Here is a 22,651-nt window from a genome sequence, read left to right on the forward strand (position 1 = left end):
TGGTGTAGATTCAGCTTCAGCTTCATCAAGGTTAACAGTATTTGATCCGTTATATGCATTTTGAAGTAAACCTGCTAGAATTTCTGCAGAAACGCTACATGGTCAAAGAAAACAGTAAGTGAAAGGCCAGTATACAACACTGAGCTAGTGTCATTCTTCAGAATGGTTTGGGTCAATGGCTCTGCACCACCACATTGGGTTTGTTTTTGGCAGGTGGGTTTGTTGACTGGTTCTCTTGACACGTAGCTGTGATCAGTAAGTTCTGGAACCTCCCATTGAGTACAAGCATCTTTACGCTGCAGTGGCATTGGCACACTGTTGATGTCCTGATGAGATGGTATGTACTGGAGCATCATAGCCCAGCCACTTCTCAGGGAAAGGATGCTCTTCAGTCGGCATCTTGTCCACAAAGTGATAGGAACACACCAGTGGAGGCTCCTCAGAGGAGGAAGGGGAGAACCATCCTCCTCAGTGAATTTCATAAAAATGTAAATTGTAAAACATTTAAAAAGCTATCCTTTTTCGATAAAACTATACTAAATATAATTACGTCACCAAATAACTGATTAAAACAGACTAATTTGCAAAGGTTTACAGTCGCCTCAACAGCACTCTGTAAGGTAGCACCATGGTGTAGCTGGAGGACAGCTAGCTTCCGTCCTCCTCTGGGTATGTTGACCTCAATACAAAACCGAGGAGGCTCATGGTTCTCACCCACTTCCATAGACTTACACAGTAATTTTGACAACTTATGGACAACTGGAGGATGTCCTCCAGCCTATAAGCGCTCTTGCAGCATGAACTGACATGTTGTCCTCCCAATCAAAGGATCAGATAATTAATCTAGCACTGAAAGCATAAGATACAGCTGGCTAGCACTGCAGTGTATAAAATGTGGTGAGTAGTTGGCTCTAAGACAATAGTTGAACAAATACATTTCTTCCAAAATGAAGGGGAAGAAAGAGAGAGATTGTCATTTTTTCCACTTTCAGTTTCACTTACTTAGCTAGTAAACGCAGTTAGCTAGTTCAGCCTACTGAAACACCCTGCTCAGAGCGATGCTATGTTAGCCAGTTGGCTATGCCTTTCCAACACAACACTGGAACTCTTCCAAGTCAAGGTAAGCTTTCGGGTATTCGATTCTAATTTATTGCCACCGTGGCCCGCCGGTGTAACTGCTTACAAAAAAATATATTTAACCTTTATTTAACTAGGCAAGTCAGTTTACAATGATGGCCTACCGGGGAACAGTGGGTTAACTGCCTTGTTCAGAGGCAGAACAACATATTTTTACCTTGTCAGCTCGGGGATTCGATCCAGCAACCTCAATGCTCTAACCACTAGGCTACCTGCTGCCCCACTAGGGTACCTGCCGCCCCACTAGGGTACCTGCCGCCCCAGTCAGCTATACTGACTATGACGTTACTTTAGCTAATATGGTGACAACGATGTAGGCTGTGTGTAGCGGTTTGGCTTGGAAAGTTTTTTTCACCTGGTCACATACAGCTGATGTGTTGTGCATTGAAGTCCACAAGCGAAGGGAAGAGGTGAGAGGAGGAGAGATGCGAGAAGGAATACCACGTGGCTGCTATGAAAGTGAACTGTGTTTATGCGTGGTAAGAGGTGTATTCATTCCGCCAAGTCTGTTGAAAAATGTTTCTTAAATGGAAGCAAACGGAACAATACATGGATAAACATACCTGAATTTGTCCAATAGAAAATCTTGTTTGCAACTGTTGAACTAATGATTACACCCTATAGCAGCTAGATGCAGGCAAGAGTCTGCAAGGCGGTATTGTCACCTCGAATTTGTCTCTCGACCTGTGTGCACCTACGTTGTAAACTTTAATTCATAGGCTAGGTTGTAGCAATGTGTATAGGGAAAATTAGAGTATCATGTAGTAGCCTAAACCTATTGCTGTTACATTGACCTGGGTCAATTGACTATGAATATTGCTGTAATAATAAAGAAGGCCATGCTCATGAAAAAATAAATTGTCCTCCCTCATCTTAAATGGCACTGACAGCCACTGGAACACACATAGAGTCGGTTTGGTAGTTTCTTCAAGTTCAATGCTTTGAGCCAAAGCCGAAGAGACCAATCGTCCTTAGAGGTGGGTGCAAATCAAAAGGCGCCTCACAACTGCACTCGCTCCTCACAAAAGTCAGGTAGCCAAAACACTCCTGCTCCATGAACAGCCTCCGTTTATGCCAGTTATTTTGGCATCCCTTTACCGAACAAAAAAGGCCAGTTTTGCATGAATCCATGTTTGGGGAGTTGTGAGAAGCGATAGCAAGTGAGTTAGCTAGCTAGCTGCGAATTACGGCCTGAAGTGCTTAACCGGAAGTCCCCCGGTTTTGATTGGCAGTCTGATGGAGGTGGGTTGAAAGCCCTTCAGAATAGAGGTGATGTGTATGTTGTGGGTTTTGATTGGCAGACTGATGGAGGTGGGTTGAAAGCCCTTCAGAATAGAGGTGATGTGTATGTTGTGGGTTTTGATTGGCAGACTGATGGAGGTGGGTTGAAAGCCCTTCAGAATAGAGGTGATGTGTATGTTGTGGGTTTTGATTGGCAGACTGATGGAGGTGGTTTGAAAGCCCTTCAGAATAGAGGTGATGTGTATGTTGTGGGTTTTGATTGGCAGACTGATGGAGGTGGTTTGAAAGCCCTTCAGAATAGAGGTGATGTGTATGTTGTGGGTTTTGATTGGCAGACTGATGGAGGTGGTTTGAAAGCCCTTCAGAATAGAGGTGATGTGTATGCTGTTGGTTTTGATTGGCAGACTGATGGAGGTGGGTTGAAAGCCCTTCAGGATAGAGGTGATGTGTATGTTGTGGGTTTTGATTGGCAGACTGATGGAGGTGGTTTGAAAGCCCTTCAGAATAGAGGTGATGTGTATGTTGTGGGTTTTGATTGGCAGACTGATGGAGGTGGTTTGAAAGCCCTTCAGAATAGAGGTGATGTGTATGTTGTGGGTTTTGATTGGCAGACTGATGGAGGTGGTTTGAAAGCCCTTCAGAATAGAGGTGATGTGTATGTTGTGGGTTTTGATTGGCAGACTGATGGAGGTGGTTTGAAAGCCCTTCAGAATAGAGGTGATGTGTATGTTGTGGGTTTTGATTGGCAGACTGATGGAGGTGGTTTGAAAGCCCTTCAGAATAGAGGTGATGTGTATGTTGTGGGTTTTGATTGGCAGACTGATGGAGGTGGTTTGAAAGCCCTTCAGAATAGAGGTGATGTGTATGTTGTGGGTTTTGATTGGCAGACTGATGGAGGTGGTTTGAAAGCCCTTCAGAATAGAGGTGATGTGTATGCTGTTGGTTTTGATTGGCAGACTGATGGAGGTGGGTTGAAAGCCCTTCAGGATAGAGGTGATGTGTATGTTGTGGGTTTTGATTGGCAGACTGATGGAGGTGGTTTGAAAGCCCTTCAGAATAGAGGTGATGTGTATGTTGTGGGTTTTGATTGGCAGACTGATGGAGGTGGTTTGAAAGCCCTTCAGAATAGAGGTGATGTATATATTGTGGGTTTTGATTGGCAGACTGATGGAGGTGGTTTGAAAGCCCTTCAGAATAGAGGTGATGTGTATGTTGTGGGTTTTGATTGGCAGACTGATGGAGGTGGTTTGAAAGCCCTTCAGAATAGAGGTGATGTGTATGTTGTGGGTTTTGATTGGCAGACTGATGGAGGTGGTTTGAAAGCCCTTCAGAATAGAGGTGATGTGTATGTTGTGGGTTTTGATTGGCAGACTGATGATAGGTGTGGAGTTGTTTGGCTCTATGTGTGGAGAGAAGGGCTCTCTGTCCCTGATGGAACACTGACGGGAAGAACACTCACCTTCCATTGCTCATCAGACCCCCGTCAACACGCTGGAACGTCACTGGGGTCAGAGCGGAGGAGAGGACAGAGGGCGCGCCAAGACATATAAAGGACGAGAGAAAAGACAAAGGAATACGTTGAGTTTTCACATAGTTTCAATGACATTGATGACCACATCAAGGCTGTATTACCAACACTAATACCAGTTGAACAGAGAGGGTACTGATGATTTTAGCACCCAATCATTATCAGGAATTCTCCTTGTGAACGATCGGACCACTACACTCCATACTCATGTGTCCTCCCAATGTCTTCTGCAGCTGGCTGGATACTGATGGCTTCACTAAGGGATGCAGATGCCTCACAGTGTCCATTCTTATCATGTAGATTTGAAAAAGATCCTGTGAATAAGATAGCTAATTGCATTTGTTTGCATAAAGTGTCACGTAGTGTATTTCTCCCAAGGACAAGATGCTTGATCAGAGCAGAAACTCATTTAATTAAAAAAAATGTTGGTTTGAGTTATTATCGGATTTGTGATTAGAAAAACAAAATGATTAGAAAAGGCAGAGGGCTCATTAGTCAGGTAGAATTAGATGTGTGGGGGCTGGATGGGAGTGAGTTACAGATCCCTCTAGTAGCAGGGTACTCTGACTAGCATGACTCTCAGAAGCCATGATGTGGCCTGGCCTGTTCCATTACAGTGATCTATAGATAATAAATAAGGGTCTTTGTCAGCAGCTAGTAAAACTTTAGCAGCTCAGAGTAAGAGACCGTTTCATCTCTGCTCAACACGGATGATGACAAGAAGACATCAGAAGACTGAGAATGTAAAACTTCAATGGATCACAGGAAATGCAAAGAAAAGAGGTAAAGAAGCCCAGAGTTTTGGAAATCACCCCGTGCAGATGACAGGGGGAGAAGGAAAAAAGAGAACCCTGCTTGAGTTGAGGAGCTGATAGAATTTTGGCTCATTTGTTGTCTAGATAGAGATTAAAGGGAGGAGGAGGGCTGAACATTTCTTCTCCACTCCTCCACTCAGGTTTATTTCCCGACAAGCCCAGGCACGGGCTAAATAAAGTCCTCAGAGAAAACAAGAAGAAAGGAGGAGAGGAGATGGGGTTTTCTAAATGAAGGAAGTGGCTTGGGTGTGACACAGAGGGGCTGCTGGTAGGATAACCTCTCCACTGTGTCATCAACCACTACAGATTCAACCAACCAAAACATCTTTACCATAATCATTCTTGAATGGTACACGAGCATGTTGCAGTATGAGAGAAACACAAACCACAACACAGGATAATGAACTAAAATGAGAAAACTCCCTTCTTAAACCTTTACTGTTCTTTTGCTTCAGTCAAACCACACTGGTTTATTTGCATACAGCTTTGACAGCTACTCTATAGCTACTTCCCTTTGTTCCACTACCAATAAACTATTCTCATTCTCTCTCTCTCCATTTACTAGGAGGAAGAAGAAGAGGAGGGAGAAGGGAAAAGGGAGGCTGATACTGTGCTCTGCTGTGGGGAGGCCTCTGATGTCCATATCTGTGCTCAGACACATTTCTGCTCTGCTGTGGAGGACTTTAATGTTAGCCAGCCTGACGTGGCTGTGCCCAGATAAGCACTTTCTCCAATATGAATACAGATTAATCCCCTTTAATAACCATTAAAGGGGGGAGGACATAATCAGCGTATACAAATTCCATCAAATCTTCTTCCCTGCTGGCCGCGTGCCTCCACAAACCCGTGATTTACCTCTCCTGTATGACTGCTTTACTGTAGGAGACAGACGGGAGGACACTGTGTGGGCATCACCTCATCTCCTAGCTCCTAGCTAGCGAACACCCTAAAACGACACACCACTAAAATACAACCACCCTAATATTCATATTAAATCTATCTAAACCAGTCCTATTCGTTCCCTTTAGTCCTTGACTCAAATGTCATCTTCCAGTGGACACCACCCTGATCCTCTAGCCTCAGTGCAGTGTGTTTACAATCTAATACATACACACATACACTCTTCAGTTTCACTAGTACGTTTGAGTGGATCACTTATCTCCCAGCGGCCAGAGCACCAGGTGAGAATGGGGAGATCGGGGAGAGAAGCAAGTGTCACACCCTGATCTGTTTCACCTGTCCTTGTGATTGTCTCCACCCCCTCCAGGTGTCGCTTATTATCCCCAGTGTATTTATCACTGTGTTTCCTGTCTCTCTGTACCAGTTTGTCTTGTTTGCCAAGTCAATCAGCATTTTTCCTTGCTCCTATTTTTTCCCTTTCTCTTTTGGTTCTAGTCCTCCTGGTTTCGACCCTTGCCTGTCCTGACTCCGAACCCACCTGCCAGACCATTCTACCTGTTCTGTCTTCAAGCCTGCCTATATTTTTGTACTGTTTGGACTCGGATCTGGTTACTGAACCCCTTGCCTGGCCTGACCTCGAGACTGCCCTTCGTCTGGTACTGTTTTGGACTCTCGCCTGTCCCTGACCTACCTTTTGCCTACACTTTGGATTAATAAATATCGGAGCTCAACCATCTGCTTCCTGTGTCTGCATTTGTGTCTCGCCTTGTGTCCTTATAGCAGGGGGCGTATCACAGAGAGGATGTGTTGACTGGAGTGTTTAAGCTACAGCCAGGACCCCCAGCCAGCCTGCCTGCACTGGCCTTATCTCAGTCACACTGCTGGTACTGGACCAGTAGAGAGGAACCCCAGTCTGAGGGACTCATCTCATCTGTAATGGACTCTGTTCTCCTCCATTCTCCATCCCATCCCTCTCTCTCTCTCCAGGAGAGTACACTGAGCAGACAGAGGCTTTTCTCTCCTGTATTTACAGTTTATTCCATCAAGAGACAGAGGCTGATTGCTTGCTTACTCAACATTGGTGCCAGTCATGTCCACTTTGGGAGAGCATGTACTGTGAATGCTTTACAATATAGGGCTAACATTGTTACAGTTAACAAATTAACTGCAATTAACATATTAGTCCAGGACGTATAGACTAGAGGAGCAACTTAACACTAGGAAGAGGGATAAAGAAAACTACCATCAAAAATACAAACAAGTAGCCATTGAGGATATTTCAGAGGGGGAACATAATCACATATAACTAACTACCAATCAACACCAACACCTGTAGAAAGAGAAGGACCCCTTCAAGCCCAATGCATACATCTCACAGGAACATCAAGAGGGGAGTCAAGCATCTTAAGGAGGAATACCCACCACCATCAAGAGGAGAGTCAAGCATCTTAAGGAGGAATACCCACCACCATCAAGAGGAGAGTCAAGCATCTTAAGGAGGAATACCCACTACCATCAAGAGGAGAGTCAAGCATCTTAAGGAGGAATACCACTACCATCAAGAGGAGAGTCAAGCATCTTAAGGAGGAATACCCACTACCATCAAGAGGAGAGTCAAGCATCTTAAGGAGGAATACCACTACCATCAAGAGGAGAGTCAAGCATCTTAAGGAGGAATACCACTACCATCAAGAGGAGAGTCAAGCATCTTAAGGAGGAATACCACTACCATCAAGAGGAGAGTCAAGCATCTTAAGGAGGAATACCACTACCATCAAGAGGAGAGTCAAGCATCTTAAGGAGGAATACCACTACCATCAAGAGGGGAGTCAAGCATCTTAAGGAGGAATACCACTACCATCAAGAGGAGAGTCAAGCATCTTAAGGAGGAATACCACTACCATCAAGAGGGGAGTCAAGCATCTTAAGGAGGAATACCCACTACCATCAAGAGGAGTGTCAAGCATCTTAAGGAGGAATACCACTACCATCAAGAGGAGAGTCAAGCATCTTAAGGAGGAATACCACTACCATCAAGAGGAGAGTCAAGCATCTTATGGAGGAATACCACTACCATCAAGAGGAGAGTCAAGCATCTTAAGGAGGAATACCACTACCATCAAGAGGAGAGTCAAGCATCTTAAGGAGGAATACCACTACCATCAAGAGGAGAGTCAAGCATCTTAAGGAGGAATACCACTACCATCAAGAGGAGAGTCAAGCATCTGAAGGAGGAATACCCACTACCATCAAGAGGGGAGTCAAGCATCTTAAGGAGGAATACCACTACCATCAAGAGGGGAGTCAAGCATCTTAAGGAGGAATACCACTACCATCAAGAGGAGAGTCAAGCATCTTAAGGAGGAATACCACTACCATCAAGAGGGGAGTCAAGCATCTTAAGGAGGAATACCACTACCATCAAGAGGAGAGTCAAACATCTTAAGGAGGAATACCACTACCATCAAGAGGGGAGTCAAGCATCTTAAGGAGGAATACCACTACCATCAAGAGGAGAGTCAAGCATCTTAAGGAGGAATACCCACTACCATCAAGAGGAGAGTCAAGCATCTGAAGGAGGAATACCCACTACCATCAAGAGGAGAGTCAAGCATCTGAAGGAGGAATACCCACTACCATCAAGAGGGGAGTCAAGCATCTTAAGGAGGAATACCACTACCATCAAGAGGGGAGTCAAGCATCTTAAGGAGGAATAACACTACCATCAAGAGGGGAGTCAAGCATCTGAAGGAGGAATACCACTACCATCAAGAGGAGAGTCAAGCATCTGAAGGAGGAATACCCGCTACCATCAAGAGGGGAGTCAAGCATCTTAAGGAGGAATACCACTACCATCAAGAGGGGAGTCAAGCATCTTAAGGAGGAATACCACTACCATCAAGAGGAGAGTCAAGCATCTTAAGGAGGAATACCACTACCATCAAGAGGAGAGTCACGCATCTTAAGGAGGAATACCACTACCATCAAGAGGGGAGTCAAGCATCTTAAGGAGGAATACCACTACCATCAAGAGGGGAGTCAAGCATCTTAAGGAGGAATACCACTACCATCAAGAGGAGAGTCAAGCATCTTAAGGAGGAATACCACTACCATCAAGAGGGGAGTCAAGCATCTTTAAGGAGGAATACCACTACCATCAAGAGGAGAGTCAAGCATCTTAAGGAGGAATACCACTACCATCAAGAGGAGAGTCAAGCATCTTAAGGAGGAATACCACTACCATCAAGAGGGGAGTCAAGCATCTTAAGGAGGAATACCACTACCATCAAGAGGAGAGTCAAGCATCTGAAGGAGGAATACCACTACCATCAAGAGTGGAGTCAAGCATCTTTAAGGAGGAATACCACTACCATCAAGAGGGGAGTCAAGCATCTTTAAGGAGGAATACCACTACCATCAAGAGGAGAGTCAAGCATCTGAAGGAGGAATACCACTACCATCAAGAGGGGAGTCAAGCATCTTTAAGGAGGAATACCACTACCATCAAGAGGAGAGTCAAGCATCTTAAGGAGGAATACCACTACCATCAAGAGGAGAGTCAAGCATCTTAAGGAGGAATACCACTACCATCAAGAGGGGAGTCAAGCATCTTAAGGAGGAATACCACTACCATCAAGAGGAGAGTCAAGCATCTTAAGGAGGAATACCACTACCATCAAGAGGGGAGTCAAGCATCTTAAGGAGGAATACCCACTACCATCAAGAGGAGAGTCAAGCATCTTATGGAGGAATACCACTACCATCAAGAGGAGAGTCAAGCATCTTAAGGAGGAATACCACTACCATCAAGAGGAGAGTCAAGCATCTTAAGGAGGAATACCCACTACCATCAAGAGGAGAGTCAAGCATCTTAAGGAGGAATACCACTACCATCAAGAGGAGAGTCAAGCATCTTAAGGAGGAATACCACTACCATCAAGAGGAGAGTCAAGCATCTGAAGGAGGAATACCACTACCATCAAGAGGGGAGTCAAGCATCTTAAGGAGGAATACCACTACCATCAAGAGGAGAGTCAAGCATCTTAAGGAGGAATACCACTACCATCAAGAGGGGAGTCAAGCATCTTAAGGAGGAATACCACTACCATCAAGAGGAGAGTCAAGCATCTTAAGGAGGAATACCACTACCATCAAGAGGGGAGTCAAGCATCTTAAGGAGGAATACCACTACCATCAAGAGGAGAGTCAAGCATCTTAAGGAGGAATACCCACTACCATCAAGAGGAGAGTCAAGCATCTGAAGGAGGAATACCCACTACCATCAAGAGGAGAGTCAAGCATCTGAAGGAGGAATACCCACTACCATCAAGAGGGGAGTCAAGCATCTTAAGGAGGAATACCACTACCATCAAGTGGGGAGTCAAGCATCTTAAGGAGGAATAACACTACCATCAAGAGGGGAGTCAAGCATCTGAAGGAGGAATACCACTACCATCAAGAGGAGAGTCAAGCATCTGAAGGAGGAATACCCACTACCATCAAGAGGAGAGTCAAGCATCTTAAGGAGGAATACCACTACCATCAAGAGGAGAGTCACGCATCTTAAGGAGGAATACCACTACCATCAAGAGGGGAGTCAAGCATCTTAAGGAGGAATACCACTACCATCAAGAGGGGAGTCAAGCATCTTAAGGAGGAATACCACTACCATCAAGAGGAGAGTCAAGCATCTTAAGGAGGAATACCACTACCATCAAGAGGGGAGTCAAGCATCTTTAAGGAGGAATACCACTACCATCAAGAGGAGAGTCAAGCATCTTAAGGAGGAATACCACTACCATCAAGAGGAGAGTCAGGCATCTTAAGGAGGAATACCACTACCATCAAGAGGGGAGTCAAGCATCTTAAGGAGGAATACCACTACCATCAAGAGGAGAGTCAAGCATCTGAAGGAGGAATACCACTACCATCAAGAGTGGAGTCAAGCATCTTTAAGGAGGAATACCACTACCATCAAGAGGGGAGTCAAGCATCTTTAAGGAGGAATACCACTACCATCAAGAGGAGAGTCAAGCATCTGAAGGAGGAATACCACTACCATCAAGAGGGGAGTCAAGCATCTTTAAGGAGGAATACCACTACCATCAAGAGGAGAGTCAAGCATCTTAAGGAGGAATACCACTACCATCAAGAGGAGAGTCAAGCATCTTAAGGAGGAATACCACTACCATCAAGAGGGGAGTCAAGCATCTTAAGGAGGAATACCACTACCATCAAGAGGGGAGTCAAGCATCTTAAGGAGGAATACCACTACCATCAAGAGGAGAGTCAAGCATCTGAAGGAGGAATACCACTACCATCAAGAGGAGAGTCAAGCATCTGAAGGAGGAATACCACTACCATCAAGAGGAGAGTCAAGCATCTGAAGGAGGAATACCACTACCATCAAGAGGGGAGTCAAGCATCTTAAGGAGGAATACCACTACCATCAAGAGGATAGACGCATTAGAGATACCAGACAGACGGAGGTTCTTTGAAACATTGATGGTCAAAACACCCATACATAGACACACAGCAACACAGTACAGTATGACAACCAGGCTGATGACTCAGCTGGGATGGGGACAGTTGTTTGCAGTGCTCAGGCCCTGCCCAATTAAAAATCCAGACCATTTTCAAAGTACGAATTCAGGCAGGAGCTATTTCAATCCATCTCTTCCAGCGGGAAAACAGGTGTGAAATATGGGGTTTTGCCACCTCAAGGTAGGGATTTGATTTGTATTGGGCAAGGCCTGGAGTCTGTCAAACATATATAATGTAGGTAGGAGAGGAGAGTTGAGGAGGGACCTGTGGCAGGAGGAGAGGAGGGGAGGGGGGGGCGGACAAATGAACAGTACCTGCAGGGGTGAAGGTGAAGGACTGAACTGCAAAACAAGAAGACAGAAAAGTTGTGTGTTAAAAGCCTGCAGAGGTGCTGTAAGCAGTGCATTGGGGGGAGGGGGGGCTCTGCACACTGGGGCTGGGGGACAGGGAGGCCAAAGGGGGCCAGAGGAGAGGGGCCATCAGCATGACCCAAAAAGCAGCTCAGAAGCCACAGAGATGTAGAGACAGCAAAAAGATAACACAACATACACAAAATGTAACAAACAGAAATGAAGAACAGGTTACAGCCACTGACTGACTGGCAACATCAAGAACTGTTCAAGCCCTAAAGTCAAATTGCTGAAGGAATTAAAAAAGAGATGTGCAAGAAGAAAAAATACAAACTATTGAGAGAGAGAGAGAGAACTATTTTTCTTGTATTGTTGATTTAAAGACCTAAAGCCATTGTTGAATAACATTACATGCATTGCTAATGTGCCATCTACTTCCCACTCTCTAATTAAATAGGCTGGCAGAGGAAGGCTGTCCATGGTGGTTGGCTGTCCTGACGGGTCGAGCACCCACACTCAGTCTGAAATGTCAGGGTCGGTGTGTAGGAGGATGGATGGACTGGCTTCAGCTCCAGCATGGCTCAGTCCTGAGTGACAGGCCAGACCAGTAGAGTCAGTTATACCAGCGACCCACTCAGGCCATGCCACCCTAGGCTAGTATCAACACCGTGGGAAGATGTGTCAAACATCACAACTTGATTCACGCCAAGACTCTGCTCTGCTTCAAGATATTCCATCTGAGCCTCACCATCTCAGACAATAGAAATATCCCCTCAGAATAGGGTCAATAAATAAGTCTTTTAAACATAGTTTAGGATGCTAATGAGGAAGTTTGTTGAGTACTCTGCATTGATGGCAAGAAAACAAGCGCCCAGGGGTAGGGTGTGTATTTGCGCATGTACAGTACAGTTTGTATTCTGAGTGCAGAATTGGTGTCTGTGTGCACTCTCCAGTCTGCCTGTCTAACCTGCGTAGTTGCTGAGCCCCTTCCTCTTCTTCCTCCTCCAGTACAGCCAGATACTGAAGCCCATGAGGATAACCCAGCAGGCCCCTCCGATCCCCGCTATGAACGCTGGCTGCTTCACCACGTCTGTGATCTGCTCCGTGATGCTGTTGTTCCTGTTCCCACTTATGATCACGTCACGGAAGTCCTTACCTGGGGCGGGAGGGACAGGGGGGACAGGAGGGACAAGGGGGACAGGAGGGACAGGGGGGACAAGGGGGACAGGGGGGACAGGAGGGACAGGGGGGACCAGTGTGAGGGTGTGTATGCCAGGTTGTTTGTTTAAGCGGTGAAAAAGGATTCAGCATTGTAATAAACCATTTTGTTGTTAGCCGGCTGGGGACAACATCAGCACTGTAATAGTCCCCACATTGTCAATAAGAGCTCAATTCTACCTCAAGATATGCCTTCGACCTCAACAGGAAAATGTGAATTCTATGCACAGACTTGTAGTTAGGATTGGGCTCCAGGTATAGAGCAGTAGATACGATAAGATACAGAGGCAATACCAGAGTCTTGTCAATTACAGCTAACATATTGACTGAGAGAGTAGAACATGGGTGTGCTGTGAACCCTTATGTGCAGACAGAGAGAGGGGAGGGAGGCTAAATCCTAAAAGCTGATGACAAACCCTCAGGTGATCCTGCTGTTTGCTTAGCTCAGACTCTAATTTTCTCAGTAAAATAGACCATGTGAGATGAGAGGCACACACCCTGTTCCGGATCGATCTTCCAATCGAAGCTCACTCTGACTTGTCTGCCTGACACTATTTCATGGAGTGCAATAAGAATTGGTTCTCAGAAGAGCACACATGACAATATATGTGCAATCTTTGGCTTGGACAACTGAGATGGATTATAGGAGTGACATTGGGGAAATAAGAGTATGCTACAGGCCAAGCCATCAGTTATGGGTGAAATCAGACAATCTGCCCCTGGTCCACATAAATCACACAGAACTACACCACAGCCCGGCGGCTACATATCAAAATAACAGAGGTATGGTTTAAATACAATCAGTCTGACTGATCATTCATGTCACACACTCTCTAATAGTAAATACTTTTGCCCCAATCAGTGATAATATTGAGCATTTAAACAAGCATTTTGTGTTCCCTGTCTAGAGGACATGTTAATTGTGGTAATGTTTCATTTTATAATTTTTTTTAATGATATCCGTCAAAAGTGAAATGGGCTTTTCTGTAATTATGGATGAGTAATCAATAGACCACTTTTACATTCCTACATCATTCTACCATAAATCTCCCTTTAGCTAACCCCCCTCCCCCTTCCCCGTCTCTTACCGATGACGATGGGCTGAGGTTCACTCTTGACCCCCACCCCTGCGCTGGTACTGGCGGCAACCTCCACCCGATACAGCACCCCCACCTGAAGCCCCCCCACAACCACCGACCGGATGGCTGCATCCACCGTCTTATTCACGTGGAAGCGTGTCTCATTCCCTAGGCACCAGATCTGAAGAGAGGGAGAGAGGAAGAGAGCGTCCTGTCACAGTGGGGTCAGGTTGAGTATTATATTGATTCTGATGGCATCTCAGTAAGCCAGAGTCATCAGGTTACATCCAGTCTATCTTCTCACAGTAACCTGCCTTGTACTCCTGGATGATGCCGTTCTGGTGGTCTGGAGGAGGGGGGTCCCAGGAGATGCTGATGGAGGTGCTGTTCTGGTTGCCCACCATCAAGACTGTAACCTGCAGGGGAGGGGCACTGGGAGCTGGGGTTGAGGGGAGACAGATGGGGGGGGGCAGTAAACTGGTCAGGGAAGAGGGATAGCATTCCATTCTCCGATACACACACACACACAACCTCACTCACTCCCACACCCACACACACACACACACATGCAAGACACTCATACTCTCTCTCACACTCATCGTTATTGTGAGGGGGAGTGTGTGTAGTTTTTAGCAGGTGGAAGACACAGGTGGCTGTGGGGAGAGAGCAGCTCATTAGAAGGGGATTTGCATGGAGAACAGGCAGGTCTGACACGTCCATCTTTAACATTTCACTATGATTTAATATCCCAGCCCTGCTCCTGCTCCAACACAGAGGGATTCACACACAGAATAGTGCTATTGATTTTCAGAGTAACAGCCAGGCAGAGTCAGACAAGTCTCCTCAGTCAAGCTATGACTCCTCCATTGACTCAGCCAGGGTGGCATGTGGGTCAACAGGCTTATAGGATGAGCTGTACAGCAGTGCAGTCATACGTGAGGAAAATATGAAGACATTTATTTTGGGGAGAATTGAAACACGGGGCTAGGTAAACATATTGACTGGTTTCATCGATCAGCCAGGTGGAACTAAAGCCAGTGGGGTAGAGAGCAGGGGGGGGGGGGGGGGGGGGCTCTAAAGCGAGGAACAGCTCTATAGATAGGGTTTGTACATGGCCTGAGAAACAGAGCCCAGAGCCCACAGCAGACACCAGCCCCTGAGAGACAGGGCCCAGAGCCCACAGCAGACACCAGCACCTGAGAGACGACAGGGCCCAGAGCCCACAGCAGGCACCAGCCCCTGAGAGACAGGGCCCAGAGCCCACAGCAGACACCATCCCCTGAGAGACAGGGCTCAGAGCCCCTAGCAGACACCAGCCCCTGAGAGACAGGGCCCAGAGCCCACAGCAGACACCAGCCCCTGAGAGACAGGGCCCAGAGCCCACAGCAGACACCAGCCCCTGAAAGACAGGGCCCAGAGCCCACAGCAGACACCAGCCCCTGAGAGACAGGGCTCAGAGCCCCTAGCAGACACCAGCCCCTGAGAGACAGGGCCCAGAGCCCACAGCAGACACCAGCCCCTGAGAGACAGGGCCCAGAGCCCACAGCAGACACCAGCCCCTGAAAGACAGGGCCCAGAGCCCACAGCAGACACCAGCCCCTGAGAGACAGGGTCCAGAGCCCACAGCAGACACCAGCCCCTGAGAGACAGGGGCCAGAGCCCACAGCAGACACCAGCCCCTGAGAGACAGGGCCCAGAGCCCACAGCAGACACCATCCCCTGAGAGACAGGGCCCAGAGCCCACAGCAGACACCAGCCCCTGAGAGACAGGGTCCAGAGCCCACAGCAGACACCAGCCCCTGAGAGACAGGGGCCAGAGCCCACAGCAGACACCAGCCCCTGAGAGACAGGGCCCAGAGCCCACAGCAGACACCATCCCCTGAGAGACAGGGCCCAGACCCCACAGCAGACACCATCCCCTGAGAGACAGGGCCCAGAACACACAGCAGACACCAGCCCCTGAGAGACAGGGCCCGGAGCCCACAGCAGACACCATCCCCTGAGAGACAGGGCCCAGAGCCCACAGCAGACACCATCCCCTGAGAGACAGGGCCCAGAGCCAACAGCAGACACCATCCCCTGAGAGACAGGGCCCAGAGCCAACAGCAGACACCATCCCCTGAGAGACAGGGCCCAGAGCCCACAGCAGACACCATCCCCTGAGAGACAGGGCCCAGAGCCCACAGCAGACACCATCCCCTGAGAGACAGGGCCCAGAGCCCACAGCAGACACCATCCCCTGAGAGACAGGGCCCAGAGCAGACACCAGCCCCTGAGAGACAGGGCCCAGAGCCCACAGCAGACACCATCCCCTGAGAGACAGGGCCCAGACCCCACAGCAGACACCATCCCCTGAGAGACAGGGCCCAGAACACACAGCAGACACCAGCCCCTGAGAGACAGGGCCCGGAGCCCACAGCAGACACCATCCCCTGAGAGACAGGGCCCAGAGCCCACAGCAGACACCATCCCCTGAGAGACAGGGCCCAGAGCCAACAGCAGACACCATCCCCTGAGAGACAGGGCCCAGAGCCAACAGCAGACACCATCCCCTGAGAGACAGGGCCCAGAGCCCACAGCAGACACCATCCCCTGAGAGACAGGGCCCAGAGCCCACAGCAGACACCATCCCCTGAGAGACAGGGCCCAGAGCCCACAGCAGACACCATCCCCTGAGAGACAGGGCCCAGAGCAGACACCAGCCCCTGAGAGACAGGGCCCAGAGCCCACAGCAGACACCATCCCCTGAGAGACAGGGCCCAGAGCCCACAGCAGACACCAGCCCCTGAGAGACAGGGCCCAGAGCGCACAGCAGACACCATCCCCTGAGAGACAGGGCCCAGAGCCCACAGCAGACACCAGCCCCTGAGAGACAGGGCCCAGAGCGCACAGCAGACACCATCCCCTGAGAGACAGGGCCCAGAGCCCACAGCAGACACCATCCCCTGAGAGACAGGGCCCAGAGCGCACAGCAGACACCATCCCCTGAGAGACAGGGCCCAGAGCCCACAGCAGACACCATCCCCGGGTTTCATTATTAACCTCACATCGTTGTCATCTCATAGAAACTCACTGACCGACCTACCAAGCGTGCGTGCGGGTAAACGAATAACAACGAAACAATCTGAAAATAAACGTTAAAAAAATTATGTATTTCTCATTTCCGCTGCGACTGGCAAGGGAGTCACACCACAGCAGAATGCTGACAGGTCAATTACTCTAAGGCTGCCTCTCTCTCACCTCCCCCAGCTAGCCCCCACCCCCCTCCAAAATGGCACGTGTCATGCTGCAGATCAACGCTCATCCCTCACTGGAGTCATACTGGTACACTGACCCCCAAAAGGCCAAGAGAGGACCAGGCATGGAGGAAGAAGACAAACGGCTCCAATGATGGACACCATATTAGAAACCCCCACCAACGGAGCAGCCCATCTCCCATCATGCTTAGAGGCCTCCGCCGCCCTCCGCAGCTGTGTTAGATTACACAAAGGTGACAAAACGCTAAGTAGCAGCAGCCATCAGAGACAATGTCGTTCAAAGTTAACGTAATGAATGATTTAACAGCTTATGAATATGCATATTTGCACTAAACAATACACAGTTCTCATTAGGAACAGTGGCGGCTGCTCTAATATAGCCATTAACCTAGTGATGTATGGCTGGCAGGAATGTGACCCCCTGTCTCCACACACACACACACACACACACACACACACACACACACACACACACACACACACACACACACACACACACACACACACACACACACACACACACACACACACACACACACACACACACACACACACACACACACACTACCGTGCTATTGAGGGGATGGAGACTCACATCACAGCACACACTGCCATCACTCCCATACTAAACAGTGGAGTGCTAATCTGGGCCTCAGAGCTATTGAGATATGCAGTAACTAATTTTCTATGCTGGGAAAAGACAGACAGCAGGAGGTAGATACTGTACTATTGGCCTCCTACCTCCACTGACTACTGATTCTAACTCTTCCCAAGAACCAGGCAGGCTGGCTGGGTGTTTATCATACTAGATGGGCCTCTCTGGTCCCTTCTGAGTCCCTGTCAGTGGACTTCATATCACTGGAATGTGTTCAAGAATATGTTCTATTCATAGAATGTGTTCTATTTATCATCCCCTTGGCTTGACTGCTGCCTCCACTCTCCCCTCTCCAGATGGACCAGAGAGAAGAAGAAGAGAGAAACAAAGTGAATGACAGAAGGTAGAGTAATGGTGAGTATTATCTCATCATCCTCCTGGTGGAGATGCTCTGGGGATGTGGATGCTATAATAATGTCAGCTGATGTACACTGAGTTTTAAATCACTCTCCATAACCCTATTACCAATAAAACTAACTAACTCCACCGGTCTCACAGTGCCTGTCCCGTGGTCTCACAGTGCCTGTCCCGTGGTCTCACAGTGTCTGTCCCGTGGTCTCACAGTGTCTGTCCCGTGGTCTCACAGTGTCTGTCCCGTGGTCTCACAGTGTCTGTCCCGTGGTCTCACAGTGCCTGTCCCGTGGTCTCACAGTGTCTGTCCCGTGGTCTCACAGTGTCTGTCCCGTGGTCTCACAGTGTCTGTCCCGTGGTCTCACAGTGTCTGTCCCGTGGTCTCACAGTGCCTGTCCCGTGGTCTCACAGTGTCTGTCCCGTGGTCTCACAGTGTCTGTCCCGTGGTCTCACAGTGTCTGTCCCGTGGTCTCACAGTGTCTGTCCCGTGGTCTCACAGTGCCTGTCCCGTGGTCTCACAGTGTCTGTCCCGTGGTCTCACAGTGTCTGTCCCGTGGTCTCACAGTGTCTGTCCCGTGGTCTCACAGTGTCTGTCCCGTGGTCTCACAGTGTCTGTCCCGTGGTCTCACAGTGTCTGTCCCGTGGTCTCACAGTTTCTGTCCCGTGGTCTCACAGTGTCTGTCTCGTGGTCTCACAGTGTCTGTCTCATGGTCTCACAGTGTCTGTCTCATGGTCTCACAGTGTCTGTCTCATGGTCTCTGCCTCTGTCTGTCTCTGCCTCTCTGAGGCTGTCTCTGCCACTCTCGGTCTGTCTCTGCCTCTCTCTGCCTCTCTCTGGTTCTCTGCCTCTCTCTGCCTCTCTCTGCCTCTCTCTGCCTCTCTCTGGTTCTCTGCCTCTCTCTGCCTCTCTCTGCCTCTCTCTGCCTCTCTCTGCCTCTCTCTGCCTCTCTCTGCCTCTCTCTGCCTCTCTCTGCCTCTCTCTGCCTCTCTCTGCCTCTCTCTGCCTCTCTCTGCCTCTCTCTGCCTCTGTCTGCATGTGACTGGGATGGGTCGACACACACAGAGGTTCTGCTGTGACAGAAATAGAAAGAGCTAGATCTCTCAGAGGGCCCAGGCTGCAGACAGAGAAGAGGAAGGGAGTTTTATCAATGCTGGTAATAGCTGGGATAGGCAGGTGCTGTGGGGCGGTGTGTGTGTGTGTGTGTGTGTGTGTGTGTGTGTGTGTGTGTGTGTGTGTGTGTGTGTGTGTGTGTGTGTGTGTGTGTGTGTGTGTGTGTGTGTGTGTGTGTGTGTGTGTGATGAAGCAGTCACAGGGCATACATAGCACACATACAACATACAAATGCTGCAGAATACAGGGGCTGGTCACAGGAGAAAGGACCCCTCCACTGAGACTGGGGGAAATAAATGGGCCTATCACAGCAGCCGGATCTGAACTGTCTCCTCTCTTCCCAGGGCTGGATGTGTTTAGGGAAAGGAAGGGAGGGAGGACATAGCCTTGGGCTCTCTGTGTGTTTATGTTGCTCGTGTTCCCCTGCATGGACTGTACATGTTTGTCTAACCTACTATTCACCTTCATCACATGAATAGGTACAGCAATAGCACTGTCCATCTGCCTATTCTTAGTGTAACAGGTAATGATGTGAATCTCAGTTCTACTCCATTAGAAGTAGGAAAGTATGGAGGATCCAACAGACTGGCCCAAGGCCTGGAGGTATGGATTGTGTGTGTGTGTGTGTGTGTGTGTGTGTGTGTGTGTGTGTGTGTGTGTGTGTGTGTGTGTGTGTGTGTGTGTGTGTGTGTGTGTGTGTGTGTGTGTGTATCAGTGTGCAGCATGTCTCTCTCTGGCCCTGTCATGTCCTGTCAGAGTCAGGCTGAGGGTGACAGCTCCACTTCCCAGCAGGAAGTGAGCGAGCACTGTGTCCAATCACAGCTCAGCTCATGGCTGCAGGGTGATGGATGAGAAGCGGGCCAACAGAAACAATCATAAACAATCAAGCACAGCAGAAAGGTCAGCATGCTACACAGTGGCAGGACACACACACATGCACAAACACACACACACACACACACACACAAAATACCCCTAAAATGTCACAGCAGGACACAGAGTATTGTGAGCGACATGTATGATATCATGACAATTGGACGCCCTACAGGGAAACATGTCAAACAGTTATTCTAAATCTGGACGGAGGAAAATGTCCATGAAGTAACATGGTGATTTCTTTACCTTCCTCTGTGGTGCGAGCCGACCTGGACTCACTGTCCATGCCCTGGAACTCATTGAAGTAGGGCCGGACCTTGATCTCATAGATGATGCCTTTCTTGAGGTTGGAGAGGACCACACTTCGCTCTGAGGGGATCTTCACATCCTGGGTCTGCCAGGGTCCTGGGGAAAACAGGCCAGACGTCTGCCTGTACAGAACTCTGTAGCCCTGGATGAACTGAGACTGACGGTCCACCTGGGACAGAGACATGGGGAGAAGAGAAGAGAGGGGTTAGCTTCACTCACCTGTTCGAGGTTCCTAGGAAATACAACATGTCTTCTCTTCAGTTAGGACAGAGTTAAGAAGAAATACAACATGAATTCTCTTCAGTTAGGACAGAGTTAAGAGGAAATACAACATGTCTTCTCTTCAGTTAGGACAGTTAAGAAGAAATACAACATGAATTCTCTTCAGTTAGGACAGAGTTAAGAGGAAATACAACATGTCTTCTCTTCAGTTAGGACAGAGTTAAGAGGAAATACAACATGTCTTCTCTTCAGTTAGGACAGAGTTAAGAGGAAATACAACATGTCTTCTCTTCAGTTAGGACAGAGTTAAGAGGAAATACAACATGAATTCTCTTCAGTTAGGACAGAGTTAAGAGGAAATACAACATGTCTTCTCTTCAGTTAGGACAGAGTTAAGAGGAAATACAACATGTCTTCTCTTCAGTTAGGACAGAGTTAAGAGGAAATACAACATGAATTCTCTTCAGTTAGGACAGAGTTAAGAGGAAATACAACATGTCTTCTCTTCAGTTAGGACAGAGTTAAGAGGAAATACAACATGTCTTCTCTTCAGTTAGGACAGAGTTAAGAGGAAATACAACATGAATTCTCTTCAGTTAGGACAGAGTTAAGAGGAAATACAACATGTCTTCTCTTCAGTTAGGACAGAGTTAAGAGGAAATACAACATGTCTTCTCTTCAGTTAGGACAGAGTTAAGAGGAAATACAACATGTTTTATCTTCAGTTAGGACAGAGTTAAGAGGAAATACAACATGAATTCTCTTCAGTTAGGACAGAGTTAAGAGGAAATACAACATGTCTTCTCTTCAGTTAGGACAGAGTTAAGAGGGAATACAACATGAATTCTCTTCAGTTAGGACAGAGTTAAGAGGAAATACAACATGAATTCTCTTCAGTTAGGACAGAGTTAAGAGGAAATACAACATGTCTTCTCTTCAGTTAGGACAGAGTTAAGAGGAAATACAACATGAATTCTCTTCAGTTAGGACAGAGTTAAGAGGAAATACAACATGAATTCTCTTCAGTTAGGACAGAGTTAAGAGGGAATACAACATGTCTTCTCTTCAGTTAGGACAGAGTTAAGAGGAAATACAACATGAATTCTCTTCAGTTAGGACAGAGTTAAGAGGAAATACAACATGTCTTCTCTTCAGTTAGGACAGAGTTAAGAGGAAATACAACATGAATTCTCTTCAGTTAGGACAGAGTTAAGAGGAAATACAACATGAATTCTCTTCAGTTAGGACAGAGTTAAGAGGGAATACAACATGTTTTATCTTCAGTTAGGACAGAGTTAAGAGGAAATACAACATGTCTTCTCTTCAGTTAGGACAGAGTTAAGAGGGAATACAACATGTTTTATCTTCAGTTAGGACAGAGTTAAGAGGAAATACAACATGTCTTCTCTTCAGTTAGGACAGAGTTAAGAGGGAATACAACATGTTTTATCTTCAGTTAGGACAGAGTTAAGAGGAAATACAACATGTCTTCTCTTCAGTTAGGACAGAGTTAAGAGGGAATACAACATGTTTTATCTTCAGTTAGGACAGAGTTAAGAGGAAATACAACATGTCTTCTCTTCAGTTAGGACAGAGTTAAGAGGAAATACAACATGAATTATCTTCAGTTAGGACAGAGTTAAGAGGAAATACAACATGAATTCTCTTCAGTTAGGACAGAGTTAAGAGGAAATAGCTAAAGATCATGACCATAGGTGTGCAGCACAGTAGTCAGACACCAGAGTACATAAAACAATGTTGTTCAACAGATGTACTTGTTTCTCCCCAAGATCACATCGTGCCACTTTAGAGGCTGTTCCAGTTTTAATGGGTCTTTTATCATCAGAGCTGACACAATTAGCTCAATTAGCATCTTTCCTCCGAGAGAGAGAGCAAGAGCAGAGAGAGAGAAAGCAGAGGAGAGAGAGGAGAGGAGAGAGAGCAGAGAGAGCAGAGCAGAGCAGAGAGGAGAGAGAACAGATGAGAGAGAGAGCAGAGGAGAGTAGAGGAGAGCAGAGGAGAGAGCGCAGAGAGAGCAGAGGAGAGAGAGAGAGCAG

The 22,651-nt window shown here is 47.6% G+C and overlaps 1 protein-coding gene across 2 annotated transcripts in view; it reads right to left on the minus strand.

Moving 5' to 3' along the window:
- Window positions 1–22,651, minus strand: part of robo2 (roundabout, axon guidance receptor, homolog 2 (Drosophila)) — a 134,647-nt gene that overhangs the window by 55,352 nt on the left and 56,644 nt on the right. For both annotated transcript variants that reach the window (XM_038961080.1, XM_038961081.1), the window contains 6 exons: window positions 20,310–20,541; window positions 14,128–14,252; window positions 13,823–13,994; window positions 12,484–12,672; window positions 11,481–11,507; window positions 3,839–3,881 (listed from right to left, as the gene is read on the minus strand). In XM_038961080.1, the coding sequence (XP_038817008.1) occupies window positions 3,839–3,881; window positions 11,481–11,507; window positions 12,484–12,672; window positions 13,823–13,994; window positions 14,128–14,252; window positions 20,310–20,541 (788 nt within the window). The remainder of the gene's footprint in view (window positions 1–3,838; window positions 3,882–11,480; window positions 11,508–12,483; window positions 12,673–13,822; window positions 13,995–14,127; window positions 14,253–20,309; window positions 20,542–22,651) is intronic.

The sequence above is a fragment of the Salvelinus namaycush genome, chromosome 23, assembly GCF_016432855.1.
Source record: "Salvelinus namaycush isolate Seneca chromosome 23, SaNama_1.0, whole genome shotgun sequence".
Lineage (NCBI taxonomy): Eukaryota > Metazoa > Chordata > Actinopteri > Salmoniformes > Salmonidae > Salvelinus > Salvelinus namaycush.